The 16,780-nt window shown below is 57.8% G+C and overlaps 1 protein-coding gene across 2 annotated transcripts in view; it reads left to right on the forward strand.

Moving 5' to 3' along the window:
- Positions 1-465: 465 nt before the first annotated feature.
- Positions 466-16,780, forward strand: part of ACSF3 (acyl-CoA synthetase family member 3) — a 37,388-nt gene continuing 21,073 nt past the window's right edge. For both annotated transcript variants that reach the window (XR_012913725.1, XM_012737114.3), the window contains exons 1-3: positions 466-536; positions 7,851-8,556; positions 9,456-9,611. Coding sequence is in view for 1 of the 2 variants with exons in the window: in XM_012737114.3 (XP_012592568.3) it covers positions 7,876-8,556; positions 9,456-9,611 (837 nt within the window). In the remaining variant the exon portion in view is untranslated. The remainder of the gene's footprint in view (positions 537-7,850; positions 8,557-9,455; positions 9,612-16,780) is intronic.

Genomic DNA, 16,780 nt, shown 5'->3' on the forward strand with positions numbered 1-16,780 from the left:
TGGTCTTTTTGTTCCATTTCTGGGAGGTTTCCCTAACTGTATCTTCCAGCACTTCCACTGAGGTTTTTACTCGGACTGTTGTAGTCGTAACTTCCATGACCTCCTTGTGTTACTGGGATGTTCTTTCTCGGGGCATCTTGTGCTCACTCCCAAGGCTACGCTGTTTCCTGCTCTGTGAGGACATCGGCGGGTTGTTTCGGCGTTCTCGCTCCTACAGCCCCGGCCCTGCGCCTGTTCTGCTGGTCGTTTTTCGGCTACATCTCACGTGAGAGGCTGCTCGAGACTCGGAGCTGAGGCCACCGCGCCTGACAAAGTTAGCACGGCCCCAACTGCCCCGTCACCGCCGGCAGGACCCACTCGCCGGGCCGGCCCGGAACCCGCCGCCGCGGCGCCGCGCCCGGGGGGACGCTATTGGGCGACGGACGCTTGGCGCGGGGGACGCTGTTGGGCGACGGACGCAGTTCCGGCCGGACCCGGCCTGACCTCTGCCTGACCCCGGCGAGCGCGCAGCTGTACGAGAAGGACCAGCCGGCGAGGTAGAGCGCGCCCCCGAGCTCCGCGCGTGACCCCGGCCTCCTCGCGCGCCCCCGGGCCTCCGCGCCCTTAGGCGCAGGCTCCCATCCTGCCCAACTCGGGCCGTCCATTGCCCGGCTGCCCTGCCTGGTCCCCCGCCCAGGCCGGGCAGACGAGTCTGGACATTGGCCCCGCCACGAGCTGGCGCGCCCGCCCGGCGGGTCATCGGCCGTCCTGGGCCGCGGTGTCGCTGTGTCGCGCGGGTGCCCTCCTGGCGGGGACGCCGGCCCAGCCTGTCCTCATTAGAGCGAAACGTTGTTGTGTCTATAATAAGTTCGTTTCCACTTCTCACCGGGCTGCAGAAGCCATCCTGGAAGCACCCCCGCCCCGCTTTATTTGGGTGCCCTGGGGTCCAGGTTTGAGGTTCGCAGCGGCTCTGGCTCCTGGGGGGGTGGGGGGACTGGGAAGCAAGGCAGCATGTCAGTGCAGCCTATTTTGAAGGCTGGGCCAGCAGCCACTCCCTGGAGAGAGCCGGGGCTTTAAAGAGGAGGTGGCATTTAAGCTGGGCCTGGAAGGGTGATTGGGAATTTGCAAAAACAGAAGAGGGTGAGTGTTCAGCAGGGGAACAAGCACTGTGTGTTTGGGTGCGTTGTTGAATTCCCTGCCTAGGAGTGGGGATGTTGGTGACAGGGGCGCAAGACTGAGACCTGCCTGGGACGTGGGTGCTCAATGCCAGGCCCTGGACCAGAGCGGGGGGCACCTGCGTGGGACGCAGGAGATTTATTTGTAGCCAAGGAGTGACCCTTGGTGTGGCACGTGGCAGAGCCCAGCGTTCTGTGACTGCTGTAGGACAAGGCCTCCCTGCTCCCACCCTTTGTCTCTGAACCTTCTGTTTAAGACAGAACTGGTGGATTAAACTGTGGGTTTGGGGTAGCTGTGTCACCCTTCTAGATTATCTATATATTTTTTATTTTATTTTTAGATTATATTTTTAAAATGGAATTTTTTCCTAAAATGGATATGGGTTTCAATTGTGTCTCCCCCTTTTGATTTTTTTTTTCCCCACTGTACTGCTCACAAATGCAACGTGAATGCCTGTTACTTAATAATTTTGGTGGTGGCTCACGCCTGTAATCCTAGCACTCTGGGAGGTCGAGGCAGGAGGATCGTTTGAGCTCAGGAGTTTGAGATCAGCCTGAGCAAAAGCGAGACCCTGTCTCTACTAAACATAGAAACAAATTATCTGGACAACTAAAAATATATAGAAAAAATTAGCCGGGCATGGTGGCGCATGCCTGTAGTCCCAGCTACTCGAGAGGCTGAGGCAGGAGGATCGCTTGAGCCCAGGAGTTGGAGGTTGCTGTGAGCTAGGCTGACGCCACGACACTCTAGCCCAGGCAACAGAGTGAGACTCTGTCTCACACACACAAATATATATATATAATTTTGGAAACAACTCCCCAAACCACAAGCATGTTGGATACAGACCCTGCACCACAGGGAGAGGCCTCTGCCGCTCACCCAGTCAAGTTCACAAGCAAGAGGAAGTACCAGTGTCCTCTTTGCACACGAATTCTGAGAGTGGCTGGGTCAGGTGTGTTGGGTAGATCAGGTGCCATTTTGTTCATTTCGAAACCAGCTCCCTTCATTTGAATGCAAGTATCGTTCTTATCAAGTGATTTTTGTCTTAGGCTCAGCGGTGAGCGCCCTGCAGCAATGGCGGGCGTTTGTTTTCCACTCGGTGCCCGCCCGGCACCCATTCTTTGTGAACTCCGTGAGGCAAGTCTTGTCCTCATCCCGCCTTATAGATGGGAAGGGAAGGCTTAGGTGAAAAAACTAGGATAAAAAGAATGACCGTTCAGGTCCAGGTCTGTGTTGACGCTAACGTCTGCTCTGAGCAGGGTCCTGGCTAAGAAGGAAAGACGCACTGCTCCTGGTAGGGGACGTGTGTTCCGGAAAGGCCCCAGATCTTGGTCTGATCTGAGAATCTGGTGCTTACAGCACTCGGGGGCCTCTGCCCAGGTCTCCAGCTGGGGTCTTGCCTCCCTCCTGGGGGAATCAGAGAGCAGCTGCTCTCAGTGGCTCCCAAATCTTAGAGGACATGATGTCTTTACCAAGAAGAGGCTGTCCAGGCTCACACACATTCCTTAGCTTTTTTTTTTTTTTTTTTTTTTTTTTTTTTGAAACAGAGTCTCACTCTGTTGCCTGGGCTAGAGTGCCGTGGCATCAGCCTAGTTCACAGTAACCTCAAACTCCTGGGCTCAAGCGATCCTCCTGCCTCAGCCTCCCATGTAACTGGGATTACAGGCATGCACCACCATGCCTGGCTGACTTTTTCTGTATGTTTTTAGTTGGCCAATTAATTTCTTTCTATTTTTTAGTAGAGACAGGGTCTCGCTCTTACTCAGGCTGGTCTTGAACTCCTGACCTTGAGCAATCGCCTGCCTCGGCCTCCCAGAGTGCCAGGATTACAGGCGTGAGTCACCACGCCCGGGCGTTCCTTAGCTTTTGACAGGTTTTGCACATAGTCCTATGGTGACACTGCTCCACTCAGGGGACTCAGCGTGCTGAGTGTCAGGTGCGTGAAGCGGGTTGATTAAGATGGAACCCCCTGACTGAACTGCCTTTGTTTGGTGGGCAGTGTCACGCCAAGCTGTGCTGCTGGTGGTGATGGGAGCCCCACATCAAAGGGGGGTCCCTGGGGTTAGAAGGTGGGGGTTCTCCCTGCGGGAGCTGTGGGTCTCTCTGGACCTGGAGGTGTTCACGGCCGTCTGCCCTGGGTGGATTTTGTTTGCTTGTTCAAGGTAGGGCTCTGATCCAGATGACCTTGAAGACTTGAGCTGGAAGAATTTATGATTGAGTAGTTCAGGGTCTCATACCTGAGAGGTTTAAAGGCTGGTTTGATGGGGCTACCCACTTCCCACATGCTTGGTGGGAGAATAAATCAGGACCTCTTTGGAGGGGACTTTGGCAATATTTACCAAAATTGAAGGCGTCCCAGCAGCACCACTTCCTGACATCTGTTCCACACACACCCTGTGTGAGCACAGCCTTAGATGGGAGGACTTTCCTCGTCCCCGTCATCAGTGCTGAGATGACGTTGGCTGCTCCTCACCCCTCAGGTCCTGGCTTTACTGTCCCTCCCGCCCTGGTGTCTCCTGGAACCCCGTGGGCTCCCTGGAGCCAGGACCGTCTGTCTCACACAGAGCCCATCTCATCGCGGTACCTCGAGGATGCCCAGCGATTCAGGGCTGAGGATTCTGCCCGGGGAACCTGCACTTTGAGGGCTTTGCCCTGTCCCCAGCCCATCACTTGGGCAGCTCCGCCGAGCTCTGAGCTTGTGAACAGTCCACCCCTGCTCTTATGCCACCAGCAGCTGGTCAGCCACTCTGGCTCTGGCCCCACGTCACAAGGCGAGAGATTTGTGGTAGAGCAGGGGAGAGGGGACCCGTGTCTCGGCAGCAAGCTGGGCGAGCGCTTGAACTCACCTTGTCGGAACTTGGTTCCTCATGGTCTGCTTGGCTCTACCGAGCCCTTTTGCTAGAGGAAGCTGGCGTCTCACCTGCGTTTGTCTGTCGTTTTGAGAGCAACAGCTGCAGATAACTATTAATACAAATGTCTTGTATGTCCCCCTTCCATAACAAGTATTTTCTTGGTCTTTCTTTTTTGTATGAAAGAAAATACTAATGCTGGAGTTGGAGCATCTTCATTTTTAAAAAATAAATGACATTGAAAATAAATAACGTTTTATTTTTCTGATTACAAAAGTCATACATGCTTATGGCAGAGAAATTGGAAAAAATTGAGAAGTACTAGGAAGGAACAGAAATCACCCAGCATTCTTGTTGTGACCACTTGGGTGCTCACCCCTCAAGTCTTTTTTTTACTAAATGATGACTGTATTTTTCCCTCAGTAATGTTGCAAGAAGCCTTTCCCATCAGTGCAGTGCACACCGCTCTGCAGTTGGGTTAGCGGCTACCTAACACCCCATGCATGTGTGTGTGCGTGTGCAAAATGTGATTCTCCTGGACCACTTGGTTTAGTTCCAGTTTTTCAATATCATAAAGAAGTGAATTCAGTGGACTGAACATCCTGTGTGTCTTTATGTGCATCTCTATTTCCTTAGGGTAAGTTTTTTAAATACAGCCATGGGAAGAAAGGGTTTGCCTTTCCCATTTTCAGGGTTTTTGCCTGGTGTTCATTTCGAGGTGGGGGAAGCGTCCTCCCCCATCGCTGAGCCGAGACTCGGCCTCCCCAGGAGGGGAGGCAGCCCTTCGGGGGCCTGCAATGTGGCCCTGGGGCCGCCAGGTGCCTCCCTTGTTTTGTGGCCTCGAGCAGGTTTCTTCACTTCTCCCAGATGTGCCCACCTCACCCTTCCCCAGTCCCATTGTGAATATAGGGTTCATGACGACATTTCTAATTTTGGGGTTGTGCTAAAGACACAAGCAAGGTTTTCTGGTCCCTCTGAAGCCGACAAGCCCTCTCCCGGTTAGCAGAAGCCCATTCAAGGGGGGAGGAAGAGGGGGTTCTTCCCTGTGCTCCTTTTCCCTTTGCTGACTGTCCCCTCCCCGCTGGTTAACGTGTGGCTCCCTGTGGTGGCCCGGAAGCCTGGGCGGGAGGCGGCAGGTGCCTCTTCCCTAAGTCCCCAAAGGTGCACGTATGGGCCCCTGGCTGGGCAATCCCGGGGCCTGCGTGTTCGTGGGCAGCTGAGATCGTGGCTGCGTTCAGCCCTCCTGCCACGCCTCCCGGGGAGCCTCAGCACAAAACATAATTTGGTTCTGACAGTCTTTATTGTCGTGGAGTTTGTTTGTTTTGTTAGATAATTATAAAGTGTTGTGTACAATCTGCTTTTTAAATTAAGAGCAGACAGCAAAACTGTTTGGTATGTACAACAAACAATAACACGTTAGTTTTCCCCTGCAAGTTAACCAAAGAAGGAAAAGTGAGGATTTCTCAGAGGAAGAGCATTCTGAACGCGCAGAAACAGCCGTGCAGGGACTTGGGGTGGGGGTGGGGTGGGGGTGGTCCCTGCCCCGGGGTGTCACAGGAGAGGAGGTTCTCGGCCTTGTCATGATGCTGTCATCTAGTTTGGAATGGAACATCTGCCCCTCCCCTGTGTAACATCATTCAGAATTTACCTTAAATACATTGGATTTATTTGGTTCTCTTTGGTTTTACCTGGGTTATTTCATTGTTATCAGACCTCGTATGGTTTTGAAATCCTTAAACTAATGAGGTCAAATAAAAAGCTGGGATGTTGGACATCTGGGTTTCAAAAGTGTTGTGTAAGTGTGAGCATTTCACGTGGGAGGATGTCACCTCCCCAACTTGGGCAGACGTCATCTGTTTGGGAATTTAGGTTATTAGGTATGAAATGTCCAATTTCCTGAAGTACTGAGGCAGTTGATCTCTCTGACATTTCACTTTGATATTTCTTGTTTTATTTTAAGTGTGAAGGTATATCAGTCTTTCAAATGGACACTTTGGCTTGTGATTATGTCTCAAATTTTTTTTTAGAGGAATTTTGTGAATGGATAAGTCAAAAATTCGTGTTATTTTTTAAATATAAGTTCCATTGTGCAACCAATGCAGCATAGACAGCTCAAAATATCAAAGAAGTGTTTGGGAAAGATGTAGCTAATGAACACACAGTATGTCCATAGTCTGAGAAGTTCTGCTCTGTTGATTTTAATCTTGAAAATGAGCCACGTGGGCGACCTGAGAACAAGGTGGATAATGATGAGCTGAAAGCTGTAGTGGAAGCGAATCCATTCCACCTACACATGAATTAGCAGCAAGGTTTGACATTACTATTCTAACAATATTGGACCATCTGAAACAAATCAGCAAGGTAAAGAAGCTGGATAGATGGGTTCCCCATGAATTAAATGAGCACCAGAGGAGAAATCATCTTGAAGTTTGCATTTCTTTGCTGCCATGACATAAAGGTGAACCATTTCTACACCATGTTGTTGTGTGTGATGAGAAATGGATTCTTTTTGGCAATCCCAAGCATTCAGCACAATGGCTGGATAAAGGTGAAGTGCCAAAACACAGTCCCAAACCAAATATCCACCAAAAAAACCAATGATGTCTGCTTGGTGGTCCAGCGCTGGTATTGCCCACTACAGCTTCATGGAACCTGGTCAGCTGATGACAGCAGATGTCTCCTGCAACCAGTTGGATGTGTCAACCGAAAAAAAGCCAAACTCTGTAAAATAATTTTAAAGAGATTTATTCTGAGCCAAATTTGAGGACCATGACCTGGAGCCACTGCCCAAGAGGCCTTGAGCAAGTGGGCTCGCTGTGGCTGGGTTACAGTTCAGTTTTATACATTTTCAGAGAGACAGGGGTTACAGGCAAAGTCACAAATTAATACATGAGAGGCAGACATTGGTTTGGCCCAAAAAGGTGGGACATCTCCAAGCGGGGGCTTGCAGGTTATAGGTGGGTTTAAAGGTTCTTTGGCTGGCAATTGGCTGAGAGAGTTAGACTTTATCTTGAAGACCAGAAAGGATGTGCTTATTTTAAGATAAGGCTGTGAGCACTCTGGGAGGTCCAGACAGGAGGATGTTTTAAATTTACAATAGGTGCCTGCTAGGATGCTTTAAGATATTTTAAATTTATGATAGGCATCTGCTAGGATGCTTGAGTTAAGACAGGAGCTTCTTATCTTTTAGGTGATGTTAATGCCATACCAGAATCAGGTATGGAAGTAAACCACCCCACTTAGTGGGAATGCTTAGTGGGAATTTACTGTTTGTCAGCCTGACCTAGCTGGCCTCCTTAGGAAGGAGTTTTTAGCAAAATAAAAAGATCAGAGTTCAGTCCTCAGATGAAATGACGACACTTGCGATTAAGCAGCTGAGATTGGTCAACAGAGACAGGCCAATACTCTAGCAAGACAACGCTCAACCACATGTCACACAAACAATGCTCCTCAGACTACAGAGGCTGGACTTGGAAACTGTTGTCATCCACCGTATTCACCAGCCCTTGCACCAACTGACCACCACCTCTTCCAGGCTCTGGACTTCTTCTTGCCAGAAAAAAATACTCAATTCTCAACAAACTGTAGAAAATGCCTTTCACGATTTCATCACCGCTCGCTCTCTGGGCTTCGCTGCTGGCATAAACGAGCCACCATTAAGATGGCAAAACTGTGTCGATAGTTTAGGCGCACACTTTGATCAACTGCACTGCTTCTTGTCTGAGACAGTAAACTACACTTTTGATTTGAAATCGGACATTTCATGTTTAATGGCCTGATATTTCTTTTTTGGGGGGGCGGACAGGCCCCGGTGGGTGCTAACGTGCTGTGCTCTCTCTTCCCCAGCGCTGCCCCAGGGAACGCGAGGGGCATGTTTGCGGCTGCGATGGCCCCCCAGCTGGCGCTGTCCCTCCGGCGGCTGGCCTGTGCCTTGGCGTCCTGCAGGCCAGCTCGGCTGAGCCGCAGAGGACGCGGCCTCCTGCACACGGCGCCGGCGGTCTGCACGGACAGGGCCGCGCCGGTGTTCGCCCGCGCGCTGGCCTTCGCGGACAGAGTCGCCGTGGTTGACCGGCACGGCAGCCACACGTACGGGGACCTGTACCGGCGCAGCCTGCGCCTGTCCCGCGAGATCTGCGAGCTGCGCGGCTGTGCGGGCGGGGACCTCCGCGAGGAGAGGGTCGCCTTCCTGTGCTCCAACGACGTCTCCTACGTGGTCGCGCAGTGGGCCTCGTGGATGAGCGGCGGCGTCGCCGTGCCCCTCTACCGCAAGCACCCCGAGGCCCAGCTGGAGTATTTCATCCGGGACTCCCGGAGCTCCGTGGTCCTGGCCGGCCCGGAGCACGTGGGGCGCCTGAGCCCGGTGGTGGGGAGGCTGGGGGTCCCGCTGCTGCCGCTCACGCCCGCGGTCTACGAGGGCGCGGCAGGGGAGCCCGCAGAGGCGCCGGCGCGGGAGCAGGAGTGGCGGGACCGGGGCGCCATGCTCATCTACACCAGCGGCAGCACCGGCAAGCCCAAGGGCGTGCTGAGCACCCACCGCAACGTCGCGGCCGTGGTGAGTGTCGGGCCGCGCCCACGGGGGGTCTGCTGCGTCCTTCCCACGCAGTGACGGCGTCAGTCTGGGCGGGCTCTCAGGGCCGGAAGCGCTTTCCGGTTCGTCTTTCTCCGTAGGGCAGTTTGCAGCGGTCACTGCCCTACGACCCTGTGTGGGATGCTGGTGACCGCTGGCCGTAGGGTGTGCCCACCGGCCGGACGCAGGAGGCAGGGGTCGGGGTGGAGCAGCAGGTATGGGGGGGAGTCCCCTGGGTGGCCCCACCAGGACCGGGTGGCGTGTTCAGGTCAGAAGGGACGGCTGTGTATGATGGGGGTGATTTAAAGAGACCAGCCACACACTCGGCCTATGGGATTAGGACCGAAAACCAGGGCTTATTCTGGCAGCCTGAGAGCAGATCGCGTTTGTGCGCAGCCGGCTTCCTGTGTCCTCACCTCTGGGAGGGGCTTGTCTGGAGAGCCGGCCAGCGAGGATGGGACGGGGAGCTGCTGGGGAGGGGCGCATCTCACTCAGCTTCTCATCTCTGTGGAGCCCAGGGTGCGCCCAGGCCCTGCCTCCAGGGAGGAGTCAGCACGGATGCAATGCTGGGCCCAGAGCCCCAGGGCCTGGGTGGGGCCGAGCTGGTGCTGAAATCACACCTCTGCCCGTTCTGCTGCCCCAGAACTCACGGAAGCCTGTGGGGCATCCCTGGGGTGCACAGGTCTCCCAGCAGATCTTTGGACGACCCACAGTCCTCCCGCTTTTAGTTTCTGTAGTGGGAGGCACAGCAAAGAGCCGGCTCTCTCCCCTTCCTCCCCTGGGCTGGGAGTGTGTGGTGCCCACGTGTGAGCCGGGTCGGTGCGTGGTGCAGCAGCAGCAGCGGCCTTGAGTTCCTGCTCCACGCTGTGCTGTTATCCCTGCAGGTGACCGGGCTGGTCCACAAGTGGGCGTGGACGAAGGACGACGTGATCCTCCATGTGCTCCCGCTGCACCACGTCCACGGCGTGGTCAACAAGCTGCTCTGCCCGCTCTGGGTGGGCGCGACCTGCGTGATGCTGCCCGAGTTCAGCGCCCAGCAGGTGAGTCAGGGATGGGCTCCCCGAGCCACCGCGAGCCAGATACCTTTTCTGGCACACAGTTGTCCCCCGTTATCCACGTGGAGACCTTCCGGGACCCCTGGTGGGTGCCTGGAGCCACGGATAGTGCTGAGCCCTGTCACTGCTTTTTCCTGTACATACCTAGCGTGAGGTTTGATTTATGAACAGGCAGAGTATGAGATTAACAGCTGATAATACAATACAGCAATTACGACAGTGTAAGAGCTATGACCCCACCGGACGCAGAGGGAGGAACCCCCCCTTCTCAGGCCTGAGCCCCAGGAAATGTGCATCAGGAGCTCAGACAGGCCGAGCTCCGAAGGCCAACATGTCTAGTGGATGTCGCATGAGTCCAGATCTCCTAGTTCCTGCTTCGGCAGCGCCACATGCCCTGAGAGGCGTGGCCCAGCAGCTGCGCAAGAGTCAGAATCCAGCAGGGACAGAGAAGCCACCTCCCCCACACGCTGGCCCAGGCCTGGCCCCTGGGTGGCCATGCGCACTCCACCTCTCTCGTCTCTCAGCCCCCTTTGCCGCTCTGGCCCCTGCTGGGCACACCACCCTACTGGGCTTGCTTCTCCCCTCTGCAAGCCAGCGTGGGCCGCGGCTTTCCTTCTCAGGAGGCCCCAGCTTCCCTGTTCCGCTGCAGCCCTCACCCCGCCTGGCTGTTTATCCCGGCATCTGTCTCCTCGAAGCACGGGGTGGAGTCTGGGGTTTGTCCAGCCATGTTCTCTCGGAGAACACCGCCCAGGGGCCCGCCTGTGGCAGCCTGGGGTCAGCCGCCCCTTGTGGGCATGAGAACGAATGAGTGAATGAATGAATGAGTGAACGGACACCCATTGCTTTATTCTGCAGGTGCCCGGGCCCCGAGCCCAGGGCCCAGGTGTCTAAAGCGGCTTGCTCACTCCCCGCTGCGGACTGCCACACCTCACTCGAACGTGGCGCAAGTACCTGGACGCGCACAGCGGGCAGCTGGTGGGAAAGGGCCCTTAGATCACGCAAGGGAAGTTATTTGTTTAATCTCCTCTGAGGAAAGAGGTGAAGCATGAACACACACAGTTCACCGCTAAAAATCCACTGCCGGTTTCCCCGGCAGTGCAAAGCCCAGGGTTTGCGCACGTATGCGAGAGGCCCAGACAGTAGGAGCCGGGTCTGTGCTCACAGGAGGCCGCCGTCTCCTGCCGCGTTGATGGCGTGTGGCGTGGGCGGGCTTGCTGGTGTCTCGAGCCGAGGGAGATGTCGTGTGGAAGCGGCAGAGCCAGTCCTCGGCGTGTGCAGGTCCCCGCCATCCTAGCGTCCACCCTAATCTTGCCGGTGCGAAAGCGCGATGGATTGATGCCACTGCATGTGCGCAGGTTCTAGCTCAGGTGTTCTGGAAAAAACTGAATTTTGGAATAGTGAGCACTCTACAGGAAACAAGAACAACCTATAAGGATTTCATATCTGCTCCCCGGGTGTCAGATGTTATGGGTGGAATTGCGTCTCGCTGGGCATTCCCCAGCGTCCGCGTGCTGCGCAGCTAGCCGCCGTCTCTCCTGGGCGCGGTCAGGCCTCGCTCGCTGCTGGCCGGCCGCACGTCGCGTCGCCACCCTGCTGCGGGCAAGGCCCCTCTGCCCGGGGGGCCTCTTGGGCAGCAGGCACCTGTGGGGTCCGTGTGGCTTGTCTGCCACTGGGATTAGCGCGCGCCCCTCCTGACCAGGCCACGGCCGACGGGACGTGCGCAGACGGGCTGCTGGGCCGGGAGACGTGGGTCGTGCGTGCCGGGAGACGTGGGGTCGTGCGTGAGGGCGTGCATGCCGGGAGACGTGGGGTGCGTGTTGGGAGACGTAGGGTGCGTGCATGCAGGGAGACGTGGGGTCATGCGTGAGGGCGTGCGTGCCGGGAGCCGTGGGGTGCATGCCGGGAGCCGTGGGGTCATGCGTGAGGGCGTGCGTGCCGGCAGACGTGGGGTGCATGCCGGGAGACGTGGGGTCATGCGTGAGGGCGTGCGTGCCGGGAGCCGTGGGGTGCGTGCCGGGAGACGTGGGGTCATGCGTGAGGGCGTGCGTGCCGGGAGACGTGGGGTCATGCGTGAGGGCGTGCGTGCCGGGAGCCGTGGGGTGCATGCCGGGAGACGTGGGGTCATTCGTGAGGGCGTGCGTGCCGGGAGACGTGGGGTGCGTGTCGGGAGATGTGGGGTGCATGCCGGGAGACGTGGGGTCATGCGTGAGGGCGTGCGTGCCGGGAGCCGTGGGGTGCATGCCGGGAGACGTGGGGTCATGCGTGAGGGCGTGCATGCCGGGAGACGTGGGGTGCATGCCGGGAGACGTGGGGTCATGCGTGAGGGCGTGCGTGCCGGGAGATGTGGGGTGCATGCCGGGAGCCGTGGGGTGCGTGCCGGGAGACGTGGGGTCATGCGTGAGGGCGTGCGTGCCGGGAGACGTGGGGTCTTGCGTGAGGGCGTGCGTGCCGGGAGCCGTGGGGTGCATGCCGGGAGACGTGGGGTCATTCGTGAGGGCGTGCGTGCCGGGAGAGGTGGGGTGCATGCTGGGAGACGTGGGGTGCGTGCCGGGAGACGTGGGGTGCGTGTCGGGAGACGTGGGGTGCATGCCGGGAGACGTGGGGTCATTCGTGAGGGCGTGCGTGCCGGGAGACGTGGGGTGCGTGCCGGGAGACGTGGGGTCATGCGTGAGGGCGTGCGTGCCGGGAGACGTGGGGTCATGCGTGAGGGCGTGCGTGCCGGGAGACGTGGGGTGCATGCCGGGAGACGTGGGGTCATGCGTGAGGGCGTGCGTGCCGGGAGACGTGGGGTGCGTGCTGGGAGACGTGGGGTGCGTGCATGGAGGGAGACGTGGGGTCGTGCATGAGGGCGTGCGTGCCGGGAGACGTGGGGTGCGTGCTGGGAGACGTGAGGGCGTGCATGCAGGGAGACGTGGGGTCGTGCGTGAGGGCGTCCGTGCCGGGAGACGTGGGGTGCGTGCTGGGAGACGTGAGGGCGTGCATGCAGGGAGACGTGGGGTTGTGCGTGAGGGCGTGTGTGCCAGGAGACGTCAGGTTGCGTGTGTCTGAAGACGTGAGGTCGTGCATGGTGGGGTGCATGCCGGGAGACATGGCATACGTGCCAGTAGACGTGGGGTGCGTGCCGGAAGACGTGGGGTGTGTGCCGGGAGACGTGGGGTGCGTGCCGGGAAACGTGGCGTGCGTGCCAGTAGATCTGGGGTGCGTGCCGGGAGACGTGGGGTCGCGCGTGAGGGCGTGCGTCCTGGGAGACGTGGCGTGCGTGAGCGCATGCGTGCCGGGAGACGTGAGGGCGTGTGTGAGGGCATGTGTGCCAGGAGACGTGGGGGTGTGTGTGAGGGCGTCCGTGCCGGGAGACGTGGGGGCGAGCGTGCCGGGAGACGTCGGGGCGTGTGTGAGCGCATGCGTGCCGGGAGACGTGGGGGCGTGCGTGAGGGCATGTGTGCCAGGAGACGTGGGGGCGAGCGTGCCGGGAGACGTCGGGGCGTGTGTGAGCGCATGCGTGCCGGGAGACGTGGGGGCGTGCGTGAGGGCATGTGTGCCAGGAGACGTGGGGGCGTGCGTGCCAGGAGACGTGGGGGCGAGCGTGCCGGGAGACGTCGGGGCGTGTGTGAGCGCATGCGTGCCGGGAGACGTGGGGGCGTGCGTGAGGGCATGTGTGCCAGGAGACGTGGGGGCGTGCGTGCCAGGAGACGTGGGGGCGAGCGTGCCGGGAGACGTCGGGGCGTGTGTGAGCGCATGCGTGCCGGGAGACGTGGGGGCGTGCGTGAGGGCATGTGTGCCAGGAGACGTGGGGGCGTGCGTGCCAGGAGACGTGGGGGCGTGCGTGCCGGGAGACGTGGGGGCGTGTGTGAGGGCATGTGTGCCAGGAGACGTGGGGGCGTGCGTGCCGGGAGACGTGGGGGCGTGCGTTCCGGGAGACGTGGGGGCGTGCGTGAGGGCATGTGTGCCAGGAGACGTGGGGGCGTGCGTGCCGGGAGACGTGAGGGCGTGCCTGCCGGGAGACGTGGGGGCGTGCGTGAGGGCGTGCGTGCCGGGAGACGTGAGGGCGTGTGTGAGGGCGTGCGTGCCGGGAGACGTGGGGGCGTGCGTCCTGGGAGACGTGGGGTTGCGTGCCGAGAGACGTGGGATGAGTGCCGGGAAATGTGGCGTGCATGCCAGTAGATATGGGGTGCGTGTCGGGAGACATGGGATGAATGCCGGGAGACATGGCGTGCGTGCTAGTAGATGTGGGGTGCGTGCCGAGAGACATGAGGTTGCGCGTCCTGGGGGGCTTGGAGCTCTGCCCTGGCAGAGTAGAGACTTGTCACCCTGGGTGCTGGGCTGACACCTAAGGGCCAGGCCACTGAGCAAAGCTAAAACAAGAGCCTGGTGCGTCCGCTCCCTGCCAGACAGACCTCCCTTCTAGAGAGCCACGGCAGTCCCACAGTGTCTCCTCCTGAACAGCCTCCCCACCCCACCCCCTCCAGCGGGGCGCCCAGCCGTTCCTGAGGGATCTTCCCCCTCCCCCTCCCCCTCCCCCTCCCCCCAGGGTCCCCACCAACATGAGGTCAGTTTCACACGGGGTTTGGAGGGCCGAGCGTCCAACCACGGCGTGCACCGGTTCCGAGATCCTACAGTCCTTGCAGGTCTCACAGCGCGTTGCGTGACGTGGAGGGAGAATTTACCCGCAGTTCTCAGCGCCTCGCTCTAGGACAGCGGTCGTTTAGGTAAATTCCAAGCCTGGCAAGGGCCTCTCAGCTGGGAGTGGCTCCCAGACCAGCAGCTGAGAGTCAGGTGTTGTCTGTGACAATGAGGAGAGGTCAGCGTCCTTCGTCTGCCTGTGCTGTCACTGCCGTTAGACTGTGCGTGTGCTGTCACTGTCGCTTGATTGTGTGTGTGATCTGTCCCCCCGTAGCTCCAGGGGGACTTGTGGGCCAATATGAATACTTGCTGGAGGAGGCCTGGCTGAGACTCTGAGTCTGCGGGTGCAGGGACAGCATCCTCCGGCCGCCCTCCCGCCTCTCCTGCCTGCGCAGCCCGTGAGGAAAGGACCCCTCTGCTCTCGTGCCTGGGAGTGGCGCGGTGCGTGTCTGTGCCACTTCTCTTCCCTCTTCTGAGCGCCCTGGAGAGCAGAATAAAGAACTGGGCAAAGGAAGATGCCCCTGACCGGGAGCCACCCCCCCCCCGTGGGGGCCCTGCTGTGTGCAGATGGCCGCACTGTACCACAGGCTGTTGGAAGGGGCTCAGGCGGTCAGGGGTGATGCTGAGCTTGGGAGATAGGTCGCTGTCACATGTGTGATGGGGCCAGGCCGTGCAGGGTGGCACCAGGACTCCTAGGGAAGCAGTTTCATCCTGCAGCTCTGCGTTGCAGGGTCAGGCACACCAGTCACACGAACCGGGCAGCTGCTCACCTGCGGACGCCGTCTGGGCCAGAGGCAGGGCGCTGGGCTCTCGAGTGCTCCTGGCTGGAATTGCCAGAGTCCCCAGTGCGGTGCCTACTGGCGGGTCTGGGAATCCCAGCTGCCCTGTCCTGACCAGCAGGTGGTGGTGTCCGTCCTGCTGCTCTGGCCACTTTGGCAGGTGGGTCTGAGGTCGTGTGGTTTTCGTTTCCCTTTACTCGGGCGTGGTGACGTGGAGTCCCAGAGCTGGTGCATCGATGGAGTGTGTCGGTGGCTCAGCTGTGCTGGCCCCGCCAGGGCGTGACACCATCCTCGCCCGTGACACTCCTTCCCCACTTCTCCAGTCAGCGACCCTGTCCTGACGGCCGCCCTTGTGACTTCTGTTACCTCGAGCTAGTTTCCTGTTCTTGGCCTTCGTTCACACAGAATCGTAGAGTGTGTGTCTCGCTTCTTTCTGTGATGTGTTTTTTTTGTTTTTGTTTTTTGAGACAGAGTCTCGCTTTCTTGCGTAGGCTAGAGTGAGTGCCGTGGCGTCAGCCTAGCTCACAGCAACCTCAAACTCCTGGGCTTAAGCAATCCTCCTGCCTCAGCCTCCCGAGTTGCTGGGACTACAGGCACGAGCCACCATGCCCGGCTAATTTTATATATATATATATTAGATGGCCAATTAATTTCTTTCTATTTTTATAGTAGAGACGGGGTCTCGCTCAGGCTGGTTTTGTCTTTTTTTTTTTTTTTCTTTTACATGTTGTCAACAGCTGGGATCAGGCTGGTTTTGAACTCCTGACCTTGAGCAATCCGCCCGCCTCGGCCTCCCAGAGAGCTAGGATTACAAGCGTGAGCCACCGCGCCCGGCCTTCTGTGATGTGTTTTTAAGATTCATCCAAAATCTCAAAATTTATCCAGAACTGTACAACACGCACGTGCCAGAGGGGAGTCCCTTCCCCAGTCCCGCGGTGCCGCCTATGCTCCGTTGTCAATGGAGGTGTGGGTCGTTTCCAGCATGTGGCTTTCCGAAGGAAGCTGCTAGAACATCCGCACACACGTCTCTTTGCAGACGGGCGATTTCGTTTCTTCTGGGTAAACACCCAGGGCAGCATTGCTGGGTCCTCAGTCAGCGTCTGTCTGACTTTGTAGGAAACAACCAAACCGTTCTCCAGGTGTTATCCGTTTCTCAGTGCCGTGGGCGGCGTGTGAGAGCAACCATGGCTGGGCACGTGTGTCTGAGCGTGGTCCCGCTGGTGGGTGCGTGACACTGTCTCACTGTCACTATAAAAGCTGCATTTCTGTGATGAGTAATGTTGTTGGACACTTTTTATGTACTCATTGGTTCATGTGTCCTTTTGTGACGTGCTCCTTCAAGTCTTGTGCCCATGTTTCAGTTGGCTCATCTGTTTACTGCTAACTTGTAGGTGTTCTTTACATATTCTGCATAAAACTATTGTCAAAAATACACACATGAAGCCAGGGACGGCGGCTCATGCCTATAGTCCTAGCACTCTGGGAGGCTGAGGCTGGTGGATTGCTTGAGCTGAGACCAGCCTGAATAAGAGCGAGATCCCATCTCTACCAAAAACAGGAAAAAAAATTAGCCGGGCATGGTGGCGCATGCCTGTAGTCCCAGCTACTCAGGAGGCTGAGGAAGGACGACTGCTTGAGCCCAAGAATTTGAGGTTGCTGTGAGGTAGCCTGATGCCACGGCACTCACTCTAGCCCAGGCAACACAGTGAGAATTCTGTCTCAAAAAAAAACAAACACGTGAGTCTCCCCCAGGCT

Source organism: Microcebus murinus, chromosome 20 (genome assembly GCF_040939455.1).
Source record: "Microcebus murinus isolate Inina chromosome 20, M.murinus_Inina_mat1.0, whole genome shotgun sequence".
Lineage (NCBI taxonomy): Eukaryota > Metazoa > Chordata > Mammalia > Primates > Cheirogaleidae > Microcebus > Microcebus murinus.